Source organism: Oryzias melastigma, linkage group LG18, assembly GCF_002922805.2.
Source record: "Oryzias melastigma strain HK-1 linkage group LG18, ASM292280v2, whole genome shotgun sequence".
Classification (NCBI taxonomy): Eukaryota; Metazoa; Chordata; class Actinopteri; order Beloniformes; family Adrianichthyidae; genus Oryzias; species Oryzias melastigma.
The window spans coordinates 16,239,777-16,258,804 of NC_050529.1; the positions used below are offsets into that span (position 1 = coordinate 16,239,777).

A 19,028-nucleotide genomic window follows, 5' to 3' on the forward strand; every position below is an offset into this window, starting at 1 on the left:
AAAAAAAAAAAAAAAAAGAAAAAAGACTTCCAGAAAAGGAGATATTCCCCACAGCTTTTCCTGGAATGTGTCAATACCGGCCCCGAGCACGAGTGTGCGATGAGCACAGTTTGAACAAGACGGATAAAGGCAAGCAACTGTTTAATTAGCGGCTCTGACACGCTCCCTGCATGTAGGGTTAATGGAGCGAACGTCTGCAAGAAGTGATGAGTACGGAGAACAAGAGACAGAGCTTTACCGCTGCTCCCAATGAATACTATCATGAGAACCTGGGAGCAAAATGAAGGAGCCTGTTGCATAAAAAGTAACTTATGCAAAGTCAAAGTCATCCATGTGACAACACAAAGCATAGATGTGGAACTACCCTGGTTGGGATTAACCGTTCCTCGTCTCCTACATGGCTAAGGCACATGTGTCAAAGTCAAGGCCCGGGGGCCGGATCCGGCCCTCCAGATCATTTTATTTTATTGTTATTAATGGCCCGATGTTATCTTGCGCTTATTTTTAACTTGTATAATTTTGACAACATTTATTTTTATGGAGGGTAAAATATTGAAAGTTATTTAAGGTTTAAGTTGATTTATTCTGGAATAATATTCTCGCCTTTCTATAACTAATAATTATGTTAAAAAGTTAAAGTTTTTAAAAATGGCATACTAGCTTTTTGGACTATTTTGGCATTTACTAAGATTTTTTAGGCTATTTTGGAGTTTAGCTAATATTTCACTTACATGCTAGCTGTTTGGGCTAATTTAAACTTTTTTTATGCTGTTTTGGCTAATTTAGGGTTTTTTTTAGTTTTTTGGGCTTTTTTGGAGTTAAGCTAATATTTAAACGCTAGCTGATTTGGCTAATTTAGGCATTTTACAGTTTTTTAGGCTGTTTTGAAGTTTAGCATTTTTTCAGTTACATGGTTGCTTTTATGGCTAACCTAAGTATTTTTTTTTAGGCTTATTTGGCATTTAGCTAATATTTTAGCTTGTGATCAGCTTTTGCGTTTTTAGCTATCAATTTCAGCATCTTCAGCATCTTCAGCTGCCAAATTCAGCTTGCAGCATTCACACTAGTATTATCACAGGTAATGAAGTAAATGAAGTGTTAACCTTTTTACCAATTAATACAGGAAAAATAAAGTAAATTAATAAATTGAGTAGTCTCAAAAACTAAAGTAGAAGCAATAGGTGAAAATAGAGTAAAAAACCTCAAAGATTAGCCAATTAAAACATTAACTTACTGTGTTTGTAGAGATTTAAACTTATTGACAAATAATAACACAAAGTTCATGACTCTCAAATAGTAAGTACACTATAAAACTTCAAGCTTCAAGCATTTAATAGAGCTCTACAGTCAAATGATTCTGTTTGGTTTATGTAATGTCTTAATCCCAACTGCACTTGCGGGTGGATGTGAGCTGTGTGCAAAAAATAAAAAAAACAAAATCAGGAAACCTGTGAAGGGGTAGAAGGTGGTCTGCACAAAATATCAATGTCAGACTATTTGGTAAGCCTGGAAAGCAAAAATATTCATGTACATTTTTTTTTACGGGCATTCTGTTTCTAACCGGTTGTAGCAAACACTAATATAACATAGTCTCTTGGGTGTAAATAAGACTGTGTGTGGTTGTGTGGCTCTGGAATGGACTGGAAAACTCTTGGATGAGGGATGGATTGATGGACGGACGGACAGGTAGGTGAATTGATGGATGGACTTAACCCTTGATATCCTTCCTGACATTGTGACTAAACCAAGACAGATCCTTGTCACAGATTTCTGCGCCAGTTGTTTCTTTTACGATATCAATCATCAAGTAGAATGATGGCATTGTGCATATTGGTTTTGCACTAGTTTTACATTTCAAGAGCATTGTACACTTTGTTGAGTTTAACACGTTGAACTGTCACACTTGACAACCAGTTTGTTTCCATTTAAACTGTTGAATTTACCCGTTTAGACTATAGATGGCAAAAACCACATTTGTTAGTCCAACCATAAATGCTGCAACCAAAGCAAAGACAGTATGACAGCAGATGACTATAAAGAACAAGAACAAATAGCATTCTCTCAAGTAATAGAAAAATGCTTTGGTAAGCCATCCTTTATAACAAATGCTGCCGCCCTTGTAAAGTTGACAGTCTGTGGTATGCATCGGCAACAGCCTCTGATATGAAAATAAAGCAGGAAGTCATAAAACTGTGAGACATTAACTGCTTGAAAAATGGAGCTGTAATACTCTCAGACCCTCTGGTGTGGAAAACAAACGCTACCATTTCAGACCAGATCAAGGCAAAGCCTAATGGGCTCCAGTTAGCAGTAAAAAACAAAACCATGACGGAAAAGAGCTCAAGTGATTACCTCAACGACCAATTCCTTCACTTTTTACTCATTTAATTAAACCAAAATCAAAACCCTGAAGATCGAGATTGTACAAATTAAGTAATACAACTTTCAAACATTGTAGACACTTCACAAATGTCCCAGTAGATGGATATTCTTTGACAACAGTTAAGGACTATATAAATATGAAGTTAAATTTGTTGCAAAAAAAAGCTTAGCAACTCTAATAAAAGATTTGTGTATCTGTAACTGTAGAGAATCTGTTTTGTAACTGTAGAATAAATTGTTTGAGCGGAGAAACAAATTGTCCATGTGTAAAACGCCACGCCATCATTGATCTACAGATGTTATTCATGACAGGAAAAGGCAAAACCAGTAGAAGATACCGTCAAAATGTTCTTATCAACACATTTTTATTTAGCTAAAATGCCAAAATTAATTACAAAAATTACTGTATTTTGGATATCATCTGCCATATTTTTTGAGAAACAAAAGAACTGAACTTGTAACTTGGGCTTTGTCATTGCAGATCAATGCAATCGGTCTTTTTAAGGACATACAATTTTCCCTGCAGTTTTGAATATGTTTTTAGATGCACAAATGTATAATAAAGAGTACAAAACTTTTTTTTTCTACAGACAAAATCCTTTTATAGACACACAAATCTCTTGTTACAGGTATGAAACCTTTCTACACATGGTCAATAGTTTTGTGCCAAATCTAGCTTCATATTCAAAAAGGAGCAGCAAGACTTTGGTCTGTTGTTTCAGCCATTTTTAGTTTACTCTTCAGATTGGTGTCCAGATCTTCCTGTCGCCCGTCTCGATCTCAACCTGTAAACGACTTTGTGATTAGCACAGGCCCATACACGCATGTCGGCGGAGACATAGTTGAAAAGGGACAGCATACCGGAGAAATCCACACCACTCCTTGGCCTTCTTGCCCCGGCCATCGAGTCACGTGCCCCCCAACGGAGGGAAAGTCCCTGAAATCAGAGGCGGCGACATCTCCAGTATCCAACCTCAGTTTCCACCTCCAGCAAAAAAAAAAAAAAAAAAAATATGTGTTTCTGTAAAAACCTGAGATGTGCTTCTGCAAGTGCAATACATATATCTAACCTGGAAGCGACATGAACCAATGTGAAGCCGCGGTGATAATTATAGACCAGAGTAAATGCCGCAGTACCGGTCTCTTGTAGTGTTAAAGTGGTGATTGTTATCACAGCGGGTTCTCACTGTTGTAACACAACACAGCGCCTCTGCAGAAGGACCGGAAAAGGGCAATTGTAGCCTTTTAATATTATAGGATTACCATCAAAGGTCCAACTAATTTGTCAAATGACATGGACAGACATGTGTCAGCTTTAACAGACATATAAGAGGCAAAGAATTGTTAGTTGAAAAAGAAACCCAGAACTATTTGTAGGTAAAGAATGTTGGGTTTGTTTGTTTGTTATTTTTTTGCAACAGTGTTCTTTTTCCGTCTCTGTTGGGTTAACAGACATGAAGGGCGCCCCAAGCCGACAGCCTGTGTTCTTCCTGTTGGGGGATCAACACCTCCAAATGAGCTTTACGTGGACAACAATAGCCCCAAGGGAAGGCCGAGGGCAGCCCTACCAACGTTTACGAGCCTTTCAGAGCAGATAAATACCACACAGCTGTAGCACATTGACCTATATCTGCTTCTAAAGAACTTTCACCACAGGTGAATAGATTATTTAACCCCTGAATTAAAGTTTGGATGTATATGTGCTCAAATTCAGTCATTTAGGTCTTTGATTGCATGATAACACAAACAAAGACTCAAATGTTGAAAATCCACAATATAAAAGCCTTAACCCTTATATTGTGTTCGGGTCAAAATTGACCCATTTTTACACTTGAAGACAACATAAGACAACATATATTGTCAATGTTAAAGCAAGCCTGCATTGCAAAGAGACACACAGTAACAAATAAAAACAGAATTGAAGGACACTAAATAAGTAATGGGTACATGAGCACACAAGCTTGTTAAAGAGCAACATGGGGAGAACAACAGTAAAAATCTAGACAAACAAGACAGTGTCAGTGTCTAACACTTGCTGCTCAGTCAGTGGCTTTCTTGTGACACTTGAGATGAGAGCAGACATGCAAACAAACTTTAGAGGAATACAGGAGAGCTTGAAGTCATATCACAAAGTTGCTATAAGGTTAGTTTATTCCAGAAGAGTAAATTTGAGGTGGTAGGAGAGGGTCAATAGATAATTGTACTTTGTCTTTACAGGTCATTTAGCAAAGGCCTTAGTATTGTGAGGTATTAGTAAGGATAATGCAAGTTGCACACACTTATGGCCTAGCGGTGATACTGTCGTTTGGTGCCCTTACACCACAGTCTAGTCATTGGTAAGGTATGCACAGTGGCTCCTTACAAACCATGCACAAGTGTTGGACGGTGTGTGAAGGTGATACGCAAGTGCCTATAGGACGCTGACACAAACTATACTTTGACTGTCTAGTTTCTAACAATTGTACAACAAGCAAGGAGTGTACGCGAAGTACTTGAGCACTACTAATAAACCCCCTACGCAGTGCGCAGGATTCAAAGGCGTTGAAAAAATGAAAAATCTGTACGTCTGTAAAATCCTGCATCTCACATACTTCCTCCTTATGTGTTGTAAAAGTGTTCACTACAACCTGTCATCTGTAGCATGTCCACAGAAAAAAAAGACGTTCACGAATATTTTCTCTACGAGCTCACTGAATGGTCTTCGACACTTGTCAGAGTCTAGGCTTAAGGCCCTCCAGGTAATTATATCCGGCCGTCCAGATCATTTTATTTTTTTGTTATGGCCCGATGTTACCTTGCAGTTATTTCTAACTTGTATAATTTTGACAAAATATATTTTTATGGAGAGTAAAATATTAAGGTTTCAGTTGAGTTAATCTGGAATAATATTCCTGCCTGTTTTTATTCATAGTAATGTTGGAAAGTTACATTTTTAAAAATGTAGTTTTAGTGTGTTTGATAAATGCTTATCCCGTGTGATTTGAGTTTGTGCCCCCAACAGGTTTGACCATTCTTTGACCATATTCGCAATGCCAGCCCTGGGGATGGGTGACCTAGGCGGCTGTCTAGGGCGCCATCTGCTAGAGAGGGCGCCAAATCACAATGATATATATGTATATATACAGTATATATTATATACAATTTGACACACCACTCATTTAATGTAAAAATAAAAAAAAATAATAAACACAAAACGAAATAACTTAAATAAATATATATGTTTATATGAGTTATTTGACAAATAACCAGAAATAATTAGAAAAATATCACATTAGCTCCTTTAGAAACAGGATGTAAACAAAACACCAACTCGATAAACCTTACACGAGACATCTTTACTTTTAGGCCATTCACTTTTCATAAATGTAATATTTAGCTCTTGTCGTTTTGTTTTCATCTAAAAAAAAATCTACAATGGTACAATCACTTGACAAGTAACCAGTGGGCTAACAGGCGGTAAAGTGCCATTTGCAGAACCTTGAATAACTATTTACAACTCGTGAGAAACCCGTCAGAACAATCTGTTCTTGTCAGAAACAAATGTGACACAGCCTGCTGAGATGCTCTTCACCAAACAGGACATGGTGACACGACTGACACCGTCACAATACCGTGCACAGAAAAAAAAAACAAAAAAAAACCAACATTCTAATTCCCAACGTTCCATCTTTATGCGTCTGCTTGTGTCAGACTGATAGAGAAGAAACAAGCCAGCAGCAAGAGAAGAGTCAGAAAGAGAGAATGCTAATTTTCTTATCCCTGTGGGATTTAAGTAAGATAGGCAAATACTTAAAACCCTCCCTACTGATGCAGCCATGAGCTCAGAGATACCAAGTGTCACCTCTAAGTGTAGCAAAACAAACAAACTCAGATTGAGTAAACTCCTTCCAAAGTTGCTCACAGATACAGATCATGCAGGAATGCTGGGAAAAAAACCAAAAAAAATAGAAAATACCCAACAGGATTCAGCACATCTCTGCATATTTAAGTTACATAAAGCATCTGTATCCCAGACAACTAGCATCCCACAGACACATTACATCACCGCTGAATGTTCTTGCAGCCAGGAGGAAAGAGCTTTTGTTTGTTGATGCGCCAAACGGCGTCGTTTAAACGAGCAAAAGACGCCTTTTGGTTTTTTATTTAAACACTCACAACCAACTGCACATATCATCTTATTTTTATTATTATTATTATTTCTTAAAGGGCCAGAAAAGAAAATATTTTCCACTTCCTCAAGATTTAAAGAATCTATAATTTAAGGCTTAAGTAAACTGGAATAAAAATAGCTTGAAAAATGACATGAAAACAGTAAAACAAAGTTTTCAAGATGTGTAATATTTCTATTTTTAAATAGCACAACAATGCTAATAATAACAAATAAACCTCAAAACAACAGCTGCATTACAAATGTGATTATCCTCTATCAGCCCTAGATCATGATAAACTACACGAGGATGTGAACCTACTTCCTTTGGCCGTGGTGGCATTAAAAAAGATGGCTTTCCTGCTTAGGAAGTTTTGCACTGAATCATTTGTTTTAACAGAAGTTCGCCTGATCCATTTCCTGCATCAATAGAGATGTTCTTTCAATTTTAGACGAGTCCAGATGGAGATTCTTGGTGTGGTGTTGCGTGTCAGAACATTATTTTACTTTTTTTTTTTCCAACGAGCAACAGAAATCTTCCATCCATCCATTTTCTAAACTTGTTAAATGCTCTTTGGGGGTCATGGGGTTGCTGGAGCCTATCCCAGCTACACCCTGGATGGGTCACCAATTCATCGTAAAGTGACAGTAATCATTTGATATAAAAAGTTGTTTGGCTTTTAGATGAAATCTGTAGTAAACTGTAAAGAAAAAAAGTTAAAATTGCCTTCATTTATGTGTGATCTCATTCTGATTATTATAAGCATGTGCTTAAAAAAAATCCATCAGCGCAGTCTCTATGTTTTTTGGCTGTTTGGTTTGCGCCACATTGGTGACTGACTTTGGTAAATAGTGTATATTTATATGGCGCTTTTCTAAATTCATTAAGGCCCACAGTGCTTTACAGTCACCGTCACTAATGGCACCAATTTGTAATCACCATGTGGGATTTAGTGTTTTGCCCAATAACACGGTGGGAACCAAACCGTTGACTGTTCTACCTTAGCTCCACTGCTGCCCAATTCAAATAGGCATGAAAACTCTTCAGATGAGTGGTACGGTCCAATGAGAAATGGACGAAGTAAGCCCTCCCCCCTCGTTTTCCAAACAGGTAGAACCCGCTGATTCCAAGAAGCAAAAATCCCATAGACTACTATAGAGAAATAGACAGCTACTATTCAGTTATTATATTTGTCAGAATAACCATTCTTGCTCTGATGCATTCTTCTTAACACGTTCTTTATAATCCTCATTTTTTTTTACGATATTTTTTCTTTATCACCAGTTATTCAAGTTATAAACAGACCAATCAGATGCCTCAGTAAAGGCATGTGGCTCCCGCTGGCCCCGCCTCAAACGTTCGATTGACAGCTTCTACCGTGCTCGCTTTCAGTGGAACGGATGTGGGCTTCCAACAAGCTCACTCGTGATTGGCCACAGTAGTTTCTGTAAAAACCTGACTCAGACTGACTCAGACTAATCGCCGTAGACGCGTAGCAATCGGTTGCAATATGGCGGTAGACGTATCAGGAAGTGGCGGCGAAGGCTCTAGCTGGATTTTGCAAGGGCTGGAGGTAATGTATTTCGTATGGGGGACCTTAGCGCTTGCTATGTCCAGCTCCTACTTATACAGTCAATGCTTACAAAAAGCTCACTCCTGATTGGAGAGAGTGGTTGCCATAGAAATCACGACTTATGTCTCCAACATTAAAAAGTCCATACCTGAAAAAAAAATAATATAAAATGGCAACTGAATTGACTTAATTTGGTTGGTGCTGGAAGTAAACCATTTTCTTTGTCCAGTTCTTATATACAGTCAATGGTCCAATCAAGCAATTTTTGGTTCAACCTAAAAATACAAGTCATATTCCAATTGTAGAAGATGAGGTTCAACTAAAGCAAGAGGGAAAATGATCCAGCAGCTATACCTGAAGATAAAAAATGTTACATAAGAAACTATCTACAGAACCAAAAAAGTGCAAATCTTGAAAAAACTTTATCATCCAACCAAGTATTGTGAGATAGAAAAGAATGCATCAATACACAAGGAACAGAATGGCCAGCTGTTCGTCTTCTCTGTGCTATTTTTCCTCTTCATTCTTAAATAGTGAGTGTTTTGGTCAACACAAACAAGTTTGTGTTGTAGCTGATTCACATTTCCAAGAGGTTCAGATGAGTCTCAAAAGTGCAGGGTTAAAAAAAAATTTTAAAAAAAGGTTTAATGGTATCCAGCACTTTCTGTAAATGCAAGTGAGTCTGTCTGACTTTTCAGTTGAGAAAAGTCTCTAAAGTTCAAAGGTTTTCATTTACAGGAACTCCAAGATCCATCAAAGAACTGACCAAAAGACTTTCATGACACCTAGTATTCCAACCTTAAATATGTATTTGGCCATGCAGGCTGAACACAAAATCCTACACAAATGGACAACAGGAAACAAAAAGTTTAGCAAATTGCTGCACAAAGTCAATGAACTCCAGGAATGGATTTGATGCCAAGTAAGAAGTGCTAGAAATGTGCATAAAGAGATTTGTTTTCATGGCCTGACGCCGGCGGCACTGAAGGGGCAGCTGACCTTTCCGAGGAGCTGCGTGGGAAACACTGCGGCGATGTTTACTGAAATCGTATGAGGTCCCCGCCGTCTCTGCATTCAGTGCACAGAACTGTTTTCGGGGAGAAGGGGGGGTGACCCTGGACCCTCGATGGCTGGTGTGATAAAACACAGAAGTCAAAATTTTATTTTGTCCAAACGGATATACGTCTGAAGCTTTCTGACGCTCATGTCTCAGATGAGGTTAATTACTTCGCCTTAATTTGGACATGTGGGGGCGTGGATGATGACATAAAAAAATGCATCGGTTGGACATTAAATTTATTTATGCTGAATTAATATTCCAGTCTGTTTTTATTCATAACTGTCTTAAAAAGTTACCGTTTTAAAGTTTTAAACTGGCATTCTGATAACTTTTTGAACTATTTTGGCATTTACTTTTTTAGGCTATTTTGGAGTTTAGCTAATATTTCAGCTACATGCTAGCTGTTTTGGCTAATTTAGGTTTTTTCTTTAAGATTTTTTAAGCTGTTTGGAGTTAGGCTAATATTTACATGCCAAATGTTTTGGCTAATTTTGACTCTTTTTTCAATTTTTTAGGCTATTTTGAAGTTTAGCTATTTTTTTAGTTGCATACTAGTTGTTTAAGCTAACCTAAGTTTTTTTAAGGCTAATTTGGCTTGTTTTTTGGCTAATTTGGCATATAGCTAATATTTTAACTGGCTATCCTCTTCAACCTTTTCAGTTATCAGCTTTAGCCTTTTCAATTATCAATTTCAGCATCTTCAGCTATCAGCACTAGCATCTTCAGCGGGCAAATTCAGCTTACAGCATTCACACTATCATTATCACATCCAATGCTATATATATGGTTCATAATTATGTTGAAAAGTTATGGTTTTAAAGTTTTAAAAATGTAGTTTTAGTATGTTCAATAAATGTTTATTCTGTTCGGGCCGCGACCTAAGGCGTGTTTTGGATTTTGTCCCCTTGTCCGATTGAGTTTGACACCCCTGTTCTAATCTGTGTTTTATAAATGGGAGTACCATACATCACTTCAATGAACTAGAAACTTTAAATCCCTCTTCATGACACTACAATTGAAAACAGGCAAAAGCCAACATTTACATTTGTGACACATTGTTTGAATCTACATCTACTTGAAGGCACATGCAAGGCAGGTAAGTCAGGGATAAAAAAACTGCGTCACACAACTAGGATGTGGGTTGACCGTGTGTATAGGGCAGGTATTATGACCTTACCCTTCGATTATTGGTGGTTTACCATCTCCATAACAACCAAATGGTTAAGCAATGTAGAGGAAAGCTCCACAAAGGTTCTCATGACCTCAATCAATCTCCTCTGTGCAGTGTCTCTTGTACAAAATGCTTTCACCTTGAAAAATCTACACATATCTTTGATCACCATTAGATCTTTGGTTTCATTGTGTATAGTGAGGGGTTTACAGCCTTAAAACATCAGTAGTTTGTGGGTAATCTTTAGAACATACCCCATCACCTGCAATAACTGAAGGACTACTGTTTTTTTCTATCTAAACCAGGTGATTTAAACGGGCGGCCCGCGGTCCATTTGCAGCCCCCGAGATGATATTTTGAGGCCCTTTGCCATAACCCTTGTGCTATCCTAGGTATATTGATGTTGGGAGTGGGGTCATGTGGACCCCATAATATAGCACACGGGTTTTAATATGAAAAGTTAAATTTTGGTTTGGTCCATGGGTTTTGTATGAATGGCACTTTTACATTGCTGTGGGTGGAGATGACAAACCAACCAGTCACAACCAATTCACTCATTGGCATAAGAATTAGTTGGGCTTACACAGATGTATGGCATTTTAAGAACTCCACTGGCCTTTTTTTCTTATCGTCTGCACCCTCCAACATAAATCTCTGCCAGATTTTCATCAAAACACTACAGAGTATAATGACTCATGGAAGTTTGTTTGTGTGTGGTAATGCAGTGGATAAACGGTGTATGCAGTGGATAAACGGTGTCTCCCCCTGTCGCTGCTGGGACGGAATCCAGTACCCCAGACAGGAACAGATTAACAAATCTAGATTCATTCAGTGTATTTAAAGACTTTTAAATTAGAATCTACATAAAGAAAAAAATAGAAAAGGAAAAAGGTTATTGGTATAATCCAGAACGGATTAGATCAAAGTCAATTCATGTAACTCTTGTGGTATCCTAGGTATGTTCACATTGGGAGTGCGATCATCTGGACCCCACAAGACTGCTGAATTTTTTTTCTTCAATGATTTTTGATTTTCACTGGTGACATGAAGTCCTGCCCACCTTCATTAACATTTGTCATGGGATTGATAACATGTCAATGTAAGGCTTGGGTCATCTAGACCCTATAAGATAGCACAAGGGTTAAACACCTGGCTATATAGATGAAGAACAGCCTACATTAAATAATGTAGGGTGTGTCCCCCCCCCTATACTTTTTTCAGGTGTGGAGAGGAAATGCCTCAACTCCCAACTGTATTTTTTTTGTTTAACCAAACTATGGCATTTCATCATCCTCCGGTTAGCGAGGTCTGATAGATGATAGATGAAAAAGCATAGAAGATCATATCATTAACATATCGACTGACACAGCTTATCAGCAAGGATATCTAAGTGGGAGGTCTTGACGACCAAGAAGACACCTTTGGATCAATGCATTAAGTGTACTGTTATGCACAGTTAGTACTCCCATGACCCAAAAAATGAATGAACCCCAAAATGTTTATCTTCACTGATGTCCATCAAAGTTAAAGACCACCAACATTGACTCAACTGGTCGCTTCTGGGTTTGTCTATGCAGAATCACATGCCAATTAATTTTCATCAATATATTGTGTTTTTCAATACTGGAACTACAACAAAAAACAGAAAAATGTATGTAGTAAACATTGTTTCTTGGAAAGACACTGAACCTGTTTACATTTCTACCAATATCACCTAATTGGGGTCTTATTAATGATATGCAATTTGGCTATTTAAATACAAACATGAGACAAACTTGCTCGTTGCGGTCAACAATTTCCAGATTTATTTTGTTGCTTCGATATGTGTCTAAGAAACAACAACAAACACAAAGCCTGTATACATGTCAAAAAAACTCAAATAACAACTATATGCAACGTGGCTCTTGAGATGCAATCACAAGAAAGTCCTGCTCCATGCAGTAAGAAGTTTTCAGATTTATTTTGTTGAACCACTGGTTCCTTGTAAATATGGGAAGGTTATCTTTGCTAATGTGGGAACTAATATGTCTAAATAAAACAATCAAAAGAACAATACCTGGCAGTTTTTCATTTGTATTCTACTAAGAAACAGTGGTTTCCATAAATACGCAATTACTTCCATCTTCTGATTGTTGTTTGCACATATTCAGATTTGAAACTGTGAAATATATTACATGACAATGGGTATCTCCTTAGAAGGGACGAATCAACGTGTTAATGCAAAATAGTTCCCATCATCAAGTAACGGATTATTCTATGTATTACGTGAAACATGCCACTGTCAAAGACATATGATGACAGAGTATAAGGCTTGCCTGTGCATGTTAACAAAATTTTCTGTTTGGCCCAAAGCGTAGTAAGTACTCTACATGAAAGACACGAGTAGAGTCTTTTCTACAAAAAAAACACAAAAAAAAAATCAGGTCCTTTCAGGATGTTAGAAAACTTCAATCATATTGTAGTTACTGGTGCTCTGGGTCTCTCTATAGATATATCACACGTGGAGGAAAAAAAACATTGAGGTCAGTAAGGTCATTGAAAAAGACAACGGACTTCGTAGACCGTCTGCGTCACCCTTAAATGATAAGTGAACAGACAGAGACTCACCTCAGTGTAGGACAAAATCCACATCTTCATCATATAGTTCTTACATATACATATCAAGGGTATCCACATGTACTAGAATATATATTATTTTTGTCATTTCTGCTAAATTAAATCCTACCGGGACTGCCGGTGGAGTAGTGGTTAGCACCTCACAGCTTGTTCAAATCCTAGCTAGTACCTTTTTGTGTGGAGTTTGTATGTTCTCCTTGTGTATGGTGGGTTTAATCCTCCCCTGTCCATAAACATGCTTCATGGGTTGATTAACCCCTTAACACTTGGATTTATTTCCAGCTTTGAAAAAATATGTTCACTTATGTTTTTGGTTGGTCGCATATTTGAGACAATTTGCATTGATTCTAAATTGACTCTAGGTATAAGTGTGTGCCCGGTAACAGACCGGCGATTGTTTTACGGTGTTTGCCTTCACCCATCAGCAGCAGGGATAGGCTCCAGCAACTGTGCCAGTCTGAAAGGGATTTAGCAGCTTTCAGAACTGTGACCAAGTGAGAACCAATCCCAGTAATTAAGCGGTCTCTTTGGGACAAAACTTTTCAATGTCTTGCGATTTTTAGCTGAAGCTCGATTTCTATTTGACCTCAAGGAACATCCTTACAACCACCAGTCCAGTTCTCTAGAAATGGAGAGATGGACAACCATAAACAAACCAGAGCAGAAGTGACAAAACATGTAAACATGAATGGTATGTGGAGAATTCTGACATGAACCGGGGCTCTAGTTGCATATCAAGAACATCTAAAGCATAAAAAAAACTCATAAAAAATGTAATGCTTCAAATCAAATAGTACATATGCAGTTATTTCTTAATTGCATAAAAATAATGAGGATCACAAATTAGCTGCGGCAGCTGTTTCCGATCTATTGCAACACAGGAAAGCAAAACAAAAGCAAAGTAGTTCCTATTGTTTTAACATGCAAATAGATGGAAAGCATGTCAATGTTTTGTCAGTACAGGTACTAGAGAAGGGAGGGAGGGGGGACACCTGAGGATTTCATAATCATGTCATTTATAGCTCATAAAGATGCGGATGTGTGGACGTGAACAAATGAATAGATTTATGGATATCCGTGGAAGAGCTATGCAAGGGTGCATCAACTAAAAAGATGAAAATATAACAACTGGAAAAACCTGCATTGTTTTCATATCATGCAATCCTCTGTGATGTACAGATATGGTGAAGTGGGGGCACCATTCCCATCACTGCGCAGGGCATTCCTCGGCTTTCCCCGCGAAAACCACCGGGGAGCCGCGTGGGAGTGGAAGGGGGGAGGAGGAGGGGGGGTACTGTAAATTACCTGCAGCAGACACGTTTCAGTCATGGTTGTGGCTTACCTGTGCTCGCTACGTTTGAGGCATCGGACGAGGGGCTGCTGGGTAGGTTTTCAGAGTAAGAGCTCTCCAAGCCCAGTACCGCATAGATGACGAGTCCACGTAGCAAAAATACCATGAAACTCATGGTGGAAAAATAAAGGTGGAATTGTGGGGGATTCGTGTCCTGCGTGTGGGGGATACGGGGAGGGGTGGGGGTTAAATCACGGGGGGGAAAAAAACAAAAAATAAAATAAATAAAAACACACGGTATAATAATATTTAAAAATAAAAAATATATATTTTTTTAATTCATAAAAAAATAAAATGTAGATATAAATCGTACTACGCCAAAAAAAACGGCTAACAGACTACAAAATTATTGCTATTAAAAAAGAAAAAAAAATACGTACAAACCGGCGTCTCCTAGCTAGCCAAAAACTAATTCCACAGACTATCTCCAATGACACACAACTAATTTATAAACATATATTAGCTTAAGACAACTAACAGCTAGAATGGGGGGACACATGTAGCTTATCTGGAGACTTCCTGTTCAAAACTATCAACAAAGGGGGGGTTAAATAAAAAAATACGGGGGGTATCCAGGAGCAACAACTAGCTTATCAGGTGTCAAATCCTGTGAGAAAAATTGCTTGTGTCCTTCCACGTACAGTGTCCAAACACCGGGGGCAGCTTCGGCATATTCACGGCAAAGTAGTAGCAAATCCCATCGCATGGAAAACGACAAATTCCCGGTAGGTTAGTCCGTCTCCGGCCGGTAGCAGCGTCCGCGCACATCCGTCTACTTCCCAGATGAAGTTTTTTTTTTTTTTTTTAAGTCAGCCTTTCACGGCTCGGCGTGATACTGTATCCTCCTGTCATATCAGCTGCTCACCGGCTGATGCAGAGCCGGCGGAGGGAAAGCCGAGCAGGGCGGAAGTCGGTATGCAAAGCGATTTTGACGTGGGGAGGCTCGGGGTGGAGGGGGGAGTAATTTGGCCCCAGCTGGCAGGACACCACCTGATCGGGATTTTTTTTCTTCTAGTCACTGAAAATTAGCCGGGTATATCCACCCCCTCCCACGCAGGAAGTGTGAAACATATGCCTGCCGCTGTTTTTTATTTATTTTTTGCTTGTTTATTTTGTAATTTTAAATGGACCTTCCGGAGAAACTTCTGGGGCTTTTCCGCCACGGTGGCACGAGCGCCGAATGAACATAATATCTCTCCCCCTTCATTGTTCTTAGCCTCCTCACTCCTCCTCTGGCCCATCCAAGTTTTCCTCCCGCGTGAGCTCCCTGATTGGCCGGAGGGTCCCAACATGGCAGAATGTGATTGGTTGACTCTGAACACCATTCCCTTTGTTGTTTTCTCTTTTGAAGATGCGAGACGCGGGAAAATTAAGCCACGTTAAAGGAAAATGCCGACGTTTTTCATTAAAACATGTTCTTAAAACTATTTTGAAAGTAAATTTCATTTATTTTAATACTAATAGCAACATTCTTATAAGAATAACAGGCAGCTGAGAACTTCTTTTTCTTTCTACCTTACCTTTTCTTTTGATGATTCCACAAAAATACAAAGACATTTACCAATATCACCTTTTATTTTTTATTTTTTACAACTCCATAAATGGAATGGAGCAGTTTAAGAATAATATTATTTTTTCAGGTATCCCCCTTGTTTAATCAGGAAACAAATATGAACATCTGAATATTTGGATAACATAAATAGACATATCTTAAAATGGTTCCACCGTTAGCTATTCACGACCCACACAATAAAGCAGAAAAAATTGAAAAGAAACATATGCAGCAACATATACTAATGTACGGTGCTCTGGGCATGACATTTTGCTTCCTCATAATAATAATTTGTGGGCACACGTTAACATTTAATGCCAACAAAATGCTAATTTGTGTTTATAAAATTTGAATTTGTGTCCACATATTTTTTTAAAAAGTGCTTATTTGCGCTCACAAAATTCAAAAAAGAAAAAAAAGTTCATTTGTGGCCCACCAAACACTTACCTGTATATAAAATACTAATGTGTGCCCATATATTAAGGGCTAGTGGATTAGTGAATACTAATTTGTTCCCACAAAATGCTAATTAGTGACCATGAAATGCTAATAAAATGCTAATTTGTGGCCACGAAATACTTATTTGTGTACAAAATACAAATTTGTGCCCAAGTATTACAGAAACGTGCATATTTATGGCCACAAAATACTTGTGTTCCCACAAAATGCCAATAAAAGGATAATTTGTGGCCACGACATACTTATTTGTGTACAAAATACTAATGTGTGCCCATACATTACTAAAAAAGTGCTCATTAGTGGCCACAAAATGCTTATTTGTGCCCATTAAATGCAAATAACGTGCTAATTTGTGGGAACAAAATACTGTTTTGTTCCCATAAAATGCAATTTTGTGGCTACGAAATACTAATTTGTGCATAAAATAGTACTTTGAGCCCATATATTACTAAAAATTGTGTATTTGTGGCCCCAGAATCCTAATCACAAATTAGTATTTTGTGGCCACAAATTAACAATTCGTGCCAACAAAATGCTAATTTGGGTGTATAAAATATTCATTTGTGCCCACATTTTACAAAAAAAGTGCTTATTTGTGCCGACAAAATGAAAAAAAAAGCTAATTCATGGCCCATCAAATACTTACTTGTATAATGTATGCCCATATATTACTAACAAAGAGCTCATCTAAGGCCACACAATACTAATAACATGCTAATTTGTGACCACAAAATGCTAATTAGTGAACAAAAAATACTTATTCGTGTACAAAATACTAATTTGTGCACAAATATTACCAAAGTGCTCATTTGTGGCCATAAAATGCTAATATGTGGTCACAAAACACCAATTTGTGTACAAAATACACATTTTTTGCCCATATATTACTAAAAATAGCTTATTTGTGACCACACTAGGCCAAAAAATGATCAAAATACTCCTGTACAAAATACATTTTTTTGCCCACAGAATACTAAAAAACTCTCACATGAGAGCCACAAATTACTTATCATTACACTCAAATTTGATCTCCAAAAATGTTTTAAGCTGACAAACAAGTGAATATATTCTCAAATCATTCTTTTGTGAATTTCAAAGTTCAACAACAAGAAAAGTAAAACACATTTGATTTTAAAGTAGCTAGTGTGAGCGACTGGGTACTTGAAATTCAATCTCGTTCTAAAAACATTCATTGTAGTTGTTTCGTAAAATGATTCTAAGAGAGTTTCTAAACTTAGTCTACATAAACCTAATTTTTCTTTTACAGTAACTCTAAATGTCATTGAGAAATCCAACTCCTTCAAACTGCAATTTAAAGGTCAAGTAGCCAACCAAAACTCACATTCTTCTTTTGAATTTAAATTGAAAACATTTTTTTTTATTAAAGGCATGGAGATATGGAGTAAAACCACAGGGACTGAAGCGGTCTGGTTAGAAATCTCAAACTCGTTACTGATGAATGATTCTACATCGGTACCAACAAGTGCACGAAGCTCAGACATCAGAATCACACTGCTGTCCAAACGCTTTTGCAGCTCGCCGTACCCGATATGCTTTTCAAAAAGACATCTTTCATCAGAGGTCAGCCCCAGCGCTGATGGACCGAGGGCACGCTGCCCTGCAGTCCAGGACGTCGGCCACCAGGCGGGGCCGCGAGTCCCACTCCACAGCAGCTCTGCAAGAGGAGCAGACATGAGGGGGCCAGAGGAGACGCATGAGTGATAAAAGAGTCAGCCGTGGGAGTCCTCGTAAACAGGTGGCAGATGTAGAGGAGACCGGGAGAGGGAGGTGGCGACGAAAGAGAAGAACAGCAGAATTCGATATGAGCCTGTGGAGGAGGAGGAAGAGGAGGTGGAAGGGGGGCTGCAGGGGAAGGAGAAGTGGAGCAGATGCTACATATGGGAGGAGGGCCAGGGGCCTCCTGTCACCTTGCGCTCTGCCTTCTCCAGAAGCGACTACGGCGAGCTTCTGCCTGTCCAAATATTTACGTGACCACATGACCCCGAGAAATATTCAGTGAAGCAGAAGGAAAGACAACGAGCTACAGCAACCTGATCCACTTTATTTAAAAAAAAAAACAGAATTTCAGAACACAGAATGACAACAGCAAATATTAATAAATAAATAAATTAACTTAATGTTGCAAAATATGGCACTGAAGGTGTTTTGCAGAACTGAACTGTGCTTTGCTTTGCAAGCGTAAACTGCAGCATAAATTGCAGCAAGAACTAGAGTTTAAAAGTGATTTTTCCTTTTAAAACAGCATACCTAAAGACCCACTCCGATGAAACTAGTGTTTTTAACACTTTGTTGAGGAATATTTCTCATAATGGAGGACATTTATAGACAACTCAGAGGTGAATTTCTAATGAACTATTTTCACTCTTCAGAAACCAAGTCCTAGAAAATAACCGTTTAAAAAAAAGCTAAAAACGGCTAAATCATAAAAAGACCACTGGAGGATACTTTTTAAATAGATTTAAAGATGACCGGAGTGGGTCTTTAAAATGCAGGTCTTGCAACAAACTGTTGATATGCAGCATAGTTAAATAAAATAGTTAAATAAAAAAACATTATTTTTTTTTTTTACCACTCCATGTGCTAATATCACCACCTAATAGCTGCTTCATGCAATTTATGTGCTGCTAAGCTCAATTAATTCCATTGACTGTATATGAGAACTGGACTTGGGGGCCCCAGGAGAACGATAAGATGG

General features: G+C 38.1%; 1 protein-coding gene across 2 annotated transcripts in view; it reads right to left on the bottom strand.

Annotated features, from left to right (window-relative positions):
• stim2b (stromal interaction molecule 2b) overlaps positions 1-16,586 on the bottom strand; it is a 59,058-nt gene extending 42,472 nt beyond the window's left edge. Inside the window, exons 1-2 of one of the 2 annotated variants that reach the window (XM_036216603.1) lie at positions 14,943-16,586; positions 14,293-14,455 (exon numbers count right to left, since the gene is read on the bottom strand). In XM_036216603.1, coding sequence (XP_036072496.1) covers positions 14,293-14,416 — 124 coding nt within the window. In that variant the 5' untranslated portion in view covers positions 14,417-14,455; positions 14,943-16,586. The remainder of the gene's footprint in view (positions 1-14,292; positions 14,456-14,942) is intronic. The other variant, XM_024288754.2, reaches the window with a different exon arrangement.
• Positions 16,587-19,028: the final 2,442 nt, after the last annotated feature.